We start from the raw sequence: 9,107 nt of genomic DNA on the forward strand, positions 1-9,107 counted from the left end.
AGAATGAATTGATGCCGTTGCCACGTCAAGTGGTAGCCTATTATTTGTACAGCTCGTGACTTCGCGCGTTGCCCATTACTTAACTAAAGCATTAGCAAGTGACTTCACGATTGTCGTTGCGTTGCTGTATCGTCGTCGTGTTTGAGCCGTTTTTAACAGTTGCACGAAAAAAAGATAAAACAGAGGACTACGCCCTGAGACAAGGCAACGGTTTTTCTGCAAGTTACACGAAACGTTGTATCACGCCTCAACCCAGACTCTCGACACCGCGTTCCTTTAGACGCAACGGTCTCAGCATTACGAGAGAAGTCAGTCTGGCGCACGTACACAGTGATTATGCGTGCTGGAATCCCAGTTGGCAAACGGCTATCCTTAGATAATGGTGTTAAATAAATTAGATACTTGAAAGACCTACACATATTTTGGATAGAATCAACACACGTGTAGCCAGATCATTACAGATTTTATTATATTTTTTTTTACACGTATGCATCTTTCACTTTGCGAACGTAACAAGCAACTTCTGCTAGTGTACATGAAGAACGTAAATCATTACTCTAGCGGAACCAATAAATACGTTGTACCCGCCCGTAATTAAATATAAGTACACAAATACTTAATTACTACAAATACATTCTGAGTTTGGACTCGATGTGAACATAGCGACTACGTGTTATTCGATGTTATTTACAATTCGATCGAAAAATAAGCATGTAAATGTAAGTTTGATTTATATCGCTCTTAGACGTCACGGATGAGCAATTCTGACGGGAAAAAGATTACCGGTATACGATGAATATCTGGAGGCGAGAGTTCGAACTTGAATCGAGCAAGAAAGAGAGATAATTATACGTGTATACATATGAGAGCAGACGATCTGCGCGATCTCGTCGTGTGCTTGCACGTGCCGGCTGTCTACCGCCTATCTATTCACGAACATACCATATCTACTAAGTAGTTGAAGTGCGGTGGGTAATAGCGTGACAGCTAGTAAGACGGATGTTGAGCGGTAGCACGTGCGCGTGTTCGAGAGCGCCATCCTCGATGGTTGGTCACTTATAGGCGTAGTGGTGTATCCGGCGCAACGTGAACGCGTCATTAATTAGGTTCAGTGAGCATCGCGGAGGCTTTAACGGTATACCAGAGAGACACGTTGCCATTAACACGAACGCCTCGAACGATTCGACGTCGGTCGTACAGGCCGATCCTAACGAGGACCCGAGTCTATGCGCTATTCTACCATATTCCACGACGTTATTTCTCTACTTTCCATGACAGAGAGAAAAAGAGAAAGAGAGAAAAACGCCTCTTTGGAACGCGAACCACGGTAAATATAGGCGCAGTCACGGCACAAATGCGGTAAAAATTTCCGGATACGTCTTGTGTGTCTGGCATAACAGTAAAAGATTAGTTTACTTACACGAGCCCGGACGATCAACCGACACGAGCATCGCTGAAATTTTTCGTGAAAGGTTATACGAATATCGATGGAAATCTGAGATTGAATCAAATTAAATTGGAAATTAATTCCTTTTTTAATAATTAAACAACGTACGATAATAACAAAGTCTTTGTAATATGAAGCGGTAAGTTACCGAGACTACATTTTGCTATACGTCTAGTATCGGTCCGGACTTGCATTTCTTGCATCGAGTACAAGATAGCAGAACTACGTAGTTTCTCGGAGAAACCACTTACTCCTTATTCCTGCAAGCGTGACGCTCGCACCTGCCAACTAGTCGAACCTGATTAAGTTCTATCTTGTGTGCCGTACGAACCGTGTGTGCTTCGGCTTTAGTCTACCGTTTTCAGCAACTCTTTTATTTTATTTCTTCAACAAACATATATTCGAATGTATCGATTTGTTCCTATTTTTCTGTTATCGGGCTTGCACACATTCCTAAATAGAATTTCGGTAAAATGGCTCACAGAGATTTGATTACATATCTAGAGTACGGCCAGAGTACTTAACTAGCATTAACGTAAATCTCCACTAAGATGTACTTTTCTCTCCGTTCTAAGCCATTTTAATCGAGATTTTTGGAAGGATTTTACACAATTTGCACAGGGATACGATTTCTTTCTGATTACTGGAGATAAATGCAAAGGATTTGCCGATGCAAAACGGTCGTATCATTTTCCTGCCTTCTTTTTTTTCTTATTAAAATAGAAATAATGTAGGTTAGAGCAAAAAATGATTTTACAAAAGATTTTTTAACAATTTCGAAAAACAATCTGCAAAATAGAATAGTATTTGCTACATTAAAACAAGACCCAAAGAAGTTTTATATTTTTCTGTGACTTTAAATATATAAAGTATTAGTTATTACATTTAAAAAAGTTACAAATTAATTTAAAAGCTGGAGTTGACAAACAATAAAACGTGACTCAAGAATTTGATTGATTCTGCACAATCACGATGATTGTTCATAACTTCATTTGGTAATTAACCGCACCGTGCGCTCAGTTTGACTTGATTAGATCTGTCTCGTTCCGATACGGCGACGTAACGAACGTGACAAAAAGAACAGTCGCTGTACAGACAAATTAAACAAAACTAACTTGCTCTTTAATCGAGTATCAAAGCACTTATCATAGTTTTATGAAGCAAGAGCCTCGAACTTTACGACATTAATTTTAGTTATTGTATTTTTTCACAGAGTATTACTTTAATAAATACTCAAAATACAATTTACTTAGAAATTCAATTCTGAAGATTGTCATGCATTATGTTTTTTTATTGAATTTGTTAATTAAGCAATGAAAGGAAAAGTTAATGAAGAATACACTACAGATATTATAATTGGAAAATAAAGGAAGGCACTATTATAATCGTATATTATAAAAAAGAGAAAAATAAGAAATAATTGATACACAATTTAAAATTTTAATTTGACACATTATTTTGTTATAAAAGTTATTTTTAAACTGTTATCTACATAATCGTTGTTATTTTATCAAGGAAATAAGAATAACATATACACTGTGGAGAATCTTTTCTGTGAATCCGATTATTTTCCGTCTTCCATTAACGGACAGTGAATCTTCAAAAACGTAATTTAGCGAGAAATGACTTACCGAAGCGATATCAAAATCATCAGTTTGATGATTTCGACGTCGAATCAATGTCGATTGGACTTCGATTCTATTATCATTTTTCGATAGGAAACATGCTGACGTTAACAATACAAGTTTTATTTTATAAAATGGATAGTTATTGTTAATCATTGACTAGTGTTTCGTAGGAGTAATGTAATTCATATTTTCCATTTTTATAGTTTTAAATATACAGGATGCCTATAAAGTCTATTCATATCTCCTATATTTCAGAAATGGTTCAAAATTGTAAAAAAAAGTTTAAAATACATATTCTATTTTGAGAGACTACTTTGCTAAAAAAGTTGAAAGGGTAGAATAGGCTCTTGAAACGATTGGACGCGTATTTCGCGTTTCTTCATAATTTTGAACCGTTTTTGAAATATAAGGAATAGGGATCAATTTTATAGACACTCTATAAATTGGTTTTCAATTGTATTTAAATTAAGTCAAGAAAAAATTTGACAGTTGTACAATTTATAGAAGTTAATAAAATTCTAAAAAAATCAAAATAAAATAAAAAAAAAACCTTAGATTAAACGTAACTAAATCGATACTGTACATTATAGTAAAAGGTTCGGTTAAACTAGTAAAAAATGTAAGCGGAGCATTGTGATTTGTAAGTGCAATCTGACGTTGCTGTGGACCGTAGATGTTATTGAGGACAATATTTTAGTCTGAAGCGACAACGAGCGAAAAAGACACATTTTACTTCTGCAGAATACCTGCCTTTTTACGATGAGAGTTTAAAATGTACGATGCATATTGAATCGTGAAGCTTGACTGCAAAGTGATATCATAGACAGGACACGTGAAATCTTACGCTTTCAAATAAGAAAATTATTAAAATATTGTTATATGTAAAAAAAAAATTAAGATAAATGTTGAAAAAAAAAATTTTAAATACTTTCTGGATCTTTAACTTTTTTTAGATTTAAATCTGTGTGTGTGTGTATATATATATATATATATATATATAGACACGCACATCAATAAAAAATCAATACGTTATACGTTCAAACAATAGAAAGATTATAATTATAAATTGTATTGATTCATTTAAGGCGAATTTTTGGAGTTATCTAAAATAATATTTTATACAAAACTTTTCTCTAACGTTTTATAGTTAAACGTAATTAGTGACACACATACATATGAATTATTAACTATATATGTATACTGAGTTTGGAAAAGTTTTACACATTTTTTAAAGCGTTTTTCCTTGTCAAATTGCAATTATATTAATTTGATCTTAATTAAATAATACAAATTTTAAAAATTGGTGCTGTATTTTTCTCTTTCACACTTTAACTTTATTCAAAATTAATTTAAATTTTACACACGCATAAGTCAAAAAGTTAGAACTTCTTTTTCTATCATTCAGCATTAGTCTATTTACTTGAATCGAGCTAAATATATCCCATTCATTATTTCTGTAAGATTGTAAAAGCATTAAGCGTTCAAATCGCACACCGTTGAATCACCTCTAATTACGTTCAATTTCACAGTAATTATACTAGTAGTGCCGCGTGACAGAAATTTTTTGAACTAATATATGCAATGCTTGCTGCTTGTTTCACGAGATGGCGCTACCTGGTTGTCGATGGTTGTTGGCATTTGTCTTTCAAACAAGCGCGCTAAACAGTTTTGATTTCTGCGACAGCAGAAAGTTTGTGCGCGTCTTGCTTTTACCCATACAAAACACTAATATTGTATCAATCCGTTTATTTTCTGTTCCTGAACTCCTTGAATTAACGTACACTTAAAATGAAATGGGTACTTAAAAGTTAGCGAAAGCAAGAAGGAACGTTCCATTGCAGTCTAGTGCAGAAATAGAAAACAAGCCTAATATCTCAGCAATATTGAATAGCATGATTGCAAATATTGCAGCAACATTATAAAATATTGATAAAATATTGATGAGACATTGCACCAATATCTTATGTCTTTTGAATCAATGTTTTCTAGACGTTAATTTTAACATTGATTCAATATCTATTCAACGTACAAAAATTTTCTTTCTAATATTTATTTAAATATTAATGTAGTTACACCACATCATTCCAATGCAAAACAATATTTTCGTACTATTTTAAAAAATACTTTTTGCAATGAAAAAAAATTCTTCTTTTAATTTTTTTCGGCCAAGTCGTCACCCAAGTCGTAACCGCGCTAAACGATCTCTGCGACTTCTGCAAATTGATTCCTAACAATGATCTGTGAACACTGCTTTAACCAATATATCACTGATTATGTCAATATACAAGGTGATTATTAATGGTTGTACCCACTTTTTACCATAAAAGCGTGATTCACTGACGGATATGTATTTCTAACATATTATATTAGAAATTAAAAATACATGCTCCTATGATAAAAAGTAGGTGCAACCATTAATAATCACCCTCTATATAAATGATAATTATTAATGATTGTATCCACTTTTTACCATAGAAGCACGCATTTGTAATTTCTAATATAATAATATGTTAGAAATACATATCCGTCGGTAAATCATGGTCCTATGGTAAAAATTGGGAACATTCATTAATAATCACTTTGTATATATTATGTTATCAAAAAAATAAAACATTATTTATATAAGCATATATATAAAATTATTGTTTTTTACTGATTTTCACAAATGCGGTATATCATCTGGAATAACTTTTCTATCATTTGTATAAATATGAATACAATTAGAAAAAAGTCAATATGACACAATAATTAAATTAAATAAAAAAAAAATTTTTTTAAACATTTAAAAAGCATTTAAAAAATATTGATTGCAAATTGAGATGCAAATTAAAGTTCTTTTATTCGCGGACCTATTTTGTATATCAATAATATTTATATTTTTAAATTTACACAACTTTCTATTTTTGTTCATTTTTTATAAAATAAAAAAAATATTGATAATAATTTATTCAATATTGTTTTAATGTTACTGCAACATTAACAATCTAGAAAAATCAACATAGATTCAATATTGGAAAAACATTTACACTTCAACATTCAACATCGCAATGTTTCTATTAATATCTGCACAATATTGCATTGCAACATTGCTGCAATGTTGCTACAATGTTCTGTGCTGTTGGGAACAGAGCTCGACAAAAAATTGTACATAGCGCTTTCTCGTACCTTGCCACCTGCACACAGTCTCAATGTCAATTAGCATTTGAATTATGCCGGAAATAATACGGAATGGGAAAAGCTTTAAACTGAAAATCTGTGCATTTTTTGCCAAGCTCTGCATTATATAATGCCTATGTTCAGTAAAAAAAAACAGTTTTGCAACTACTGTAAGTTGACTGTCTTTAATGATTAGTTCGTATCCTTAGTTTTTGTCGAATTTAAACTAATTAATTGATAAATTATATTAAATCATATTAACCTTCTAACTGTATTCGGGTCTTTTTCGACCCAAACGCTTTTTAAAACATCTCGTGGTATAAGAGTATTTATTAACAATAGGTGATCAAGTTTTGCGATTTTTCTGAATATCTACAATATTTTGACACATTTTAGTGAATAAAGTAATTATTACAATATGCAAAAATGTAACGATACTTTAATACCACGAAAATTTCCTAAAAGTGTTTAGGTCAGAAAAAATTTGAACACGGTTAGAAAGTTAAAGACTCTGCTTACAACAATTGCAAAACTGCTTTTTCTGTTGAACGTAACTATTCTATTAATTGTTTTTCTCATTAATTTGAATTTTTAATATACATTTAATAATTATATATTGATGATACGGTGATTATAATTTACAGAGCCTTGCTCTATGTACAACTATTCTATGTAAAACTATGTTTACATTCAGTAAAAATTGTCTATGGATTTATTATTTATGAATCTTCACGATTATTTGGAATTCTGATTTCAGTTCTGGTAAAATCGACAAAAAAATTTGTCAGTTATATTCTGATATACGAAGTCAAGGGCATCTAAATGAATATAATATTGTAAGCAAGTTTTGACACATTTGTATTTTTTCTCGTATGCATGTATGCATTTATACTTAAACTGTTTTATTTTCATTTCTGATAGGTTGGATTTAATATTGGATTCAATATAAAGAACGAAGACAAAGTTATATATCTAACAGAAGATGAACAGACATCATCAGCTTCAACTAGTGATAAGAAGACGAAGAAGATATATTTGCACAAATATAGATCTGAATAGGAAAATAATAGCGAATATAAAACGTAGATTAAAAGAAGTCATAAAGGTATAAATTATTTTCATTGTAAAATATGCTCAGCCGATTACATTGGTGGAGTAGCTGCCATTAAAAGCATGCTACATCTGTAAAACATATAAAAAATACAAAAGCTATTGTAATATATAATTCTATAAAAGATTTGCCATTTATTAAAAAACTCATGTATTAAACACTAAAGTCAAAGAAATCAAATTAAAGATTACAGCGTTTATTATAGAAAATAATATTGCATTTAATTCTACTGAACATTTGATCAAATTAATTAAAAGTATTAGCTCTGAACCTGAAGCCGTAACAAAGGTATAATAAAATATATAAACTAAATGTGTGTCGATAATAAAAATGTGATAGGTCAAACAGTTTTTGAAGAAACTGTTAATAAACTCAAAATTAATAAATTTTTGCTAAATAATAAATGAAAGTACTGATCATAGCTGTATAAAAAATGGAGCAATAGTTGCAAGATTCAGGGTCGGATTAAGGGGGGGGGGGGGGTTAGAGGGGCTACAGCCCCGGGCCCCGTAGTTCTAGGGGGCCCCGTGCCGTGGAGAAATATGTTATATATATTGAATGTACTTCAATTTTTTTGTCTTTTAAAAATAAGTTCTTATTTAATATGAAATTTGTTAATATTTAAAATTTTGACAAAAATGCAAAATATTGTAGGACTCTTTATCGACAGAGTGTGACGTCACGTTAGATATCTCTATGCTGACTATGATCATTTTCTTTGAATTTCTTCGCCTTCTTTCGCAGCCTTTCTTTTGGTGGTACCGCTCGCAACAATTTATTTAAGTCTAAGTTCACTTAAGTTGTTTAGATTTACGATATAGTCTAAGTTTAGGGTGTATAATCATTTGATACGGTAAACTATAAATTGGCAATATTAGCATTAAGAGCGGATCCTAGCGGCTACCATATTAAGTCGTAAAAATCATAAGAACCATGGTTTAATATTAACTTAATGTTATAAAGTCTGCGCAGGCCCACAGTCGCTGCGACACTGTGTCGGCGACACACTGTTAATAACAACGCCAATAATAGTTTAGAGTATAAAGTAATTATTCAGTAAGCATAAAGTCAACGGAAACTTAAGTGAGCTGAAATAAAATGTTGTCTAAAAAACATAAAAGTGTGCCGCCAAAAGAAAGGCTGCGAAAGAACGCAAAGAATTTGATAGAAAAGTACCAAAGTTAACTTTATTTCTTCTCGGACAGATTAAAACAAAGATTACAAATGTTGTAGACTCTTCAAATTCGGGAATTTCAATAAATCCATTATTTAATACTTGTAGAAATGAAAATACAAACAACGATAACATTTCAGGTAATTTTTTTCCAATGTCACAATTGAGATTAGTGTACTGAACGTGCTAATAATTTTTTCAGATTTTTTAGAATCTAAAAGTGTATTTACAAACTAATGAATTATTGAAATGATTCGCAAGTTAGGAAACTTGTGAAACGTGGGCATGCGACATTGACATGACGAATGGTACTTGTTTATTATATTTCGACAAGTTTTCTAACCTATAGCATTATTTACGAGTAAAGCGATTTTTGTACAGAAACAAAATATCAAATATCCGAGTACGTGTATATGATATTTCAGATTTTATATTTTATTTATTTATTTCGATAGGACTACATAATAACCATAACGACAAAACAAATAACTCAATAATAAATCCATCGGAAGACGAACAAATGTTTGATACTAATCTGAATGTAATTCCAGGTGCTTTATTTTCTATATTATATTCATATATTTAAATAAA

The 9,107-nt window shown here is 31.4% G+C and overlaps 1 protein-coding gene across 1 annotated transcript; it reads left to right on the plus strand.

Moving 5' to 3' along the window:
* Positions 1 to 834: 834 nt before the first annotated feature.
* On the plus strand, positions 835 to 7,451 carry LOC120359825. Its single transcript, XM_039459091.1, has 3 exons — positions 835 to 1,327; positions 6,989 to 7,067; positions 7,153 to 7,451. The coding sequence occupies exons 1-3, from the start codon at positions 1,227 to 1,229 to the stop codon at positions 7,288 to 7,290; spliced, it is 318 nt and encodes a 105-aa protein (XP_039315025.1). The 5' UTR covers positions 835 to 1,226; the 3' UTR covers positions 7,291 to 7,451.
* The last annotated feature ends 1,656 nt before the right edge of the window (positions 7,452 to 9,107 follow it).

The sequence above is a fragment of the Solenopsis invicta genome, chromosome 16, assembly GCF_016802725.1.
Source record: "Solenopsis invicta isolate M01_SB chromosome 16, UNIL_Sinv_3.0, whole genome shotgun sequence".
NCBI lineage: Eukaryota > Metazoa > Arthropoda > Insecta > Hymenoptera > Formicidae > Solenopsis > Solenopsis invicta.

What these genes read in the sequence shown, in the direction of transcription:
- LOC120359825 (XM_039459091.1), top strand. Translation starts at nt 1,227, where the DNA reads ATGCGCTATTCTACCATATTCCACGACGTTATTTCTCTACTTTCCATG. An exon ending in TCTTTGGAACGCGAACCACG is followed by an intron (nt 1,328 to 6,988) that starts GTAAATATAGGC and finishes TTCTGATTTCAG; the next exon opens with TTCTGGTAAAATCGACAAAA. An exon ending in ATCTAAATGAATATAATATT is followed by an intron (nt 7,068 to 7,152) that starts GTAAGCAAGTTT and finishes CATTTCTGATAG; the next exon opens with GTTGGATTTAATATTGGATT.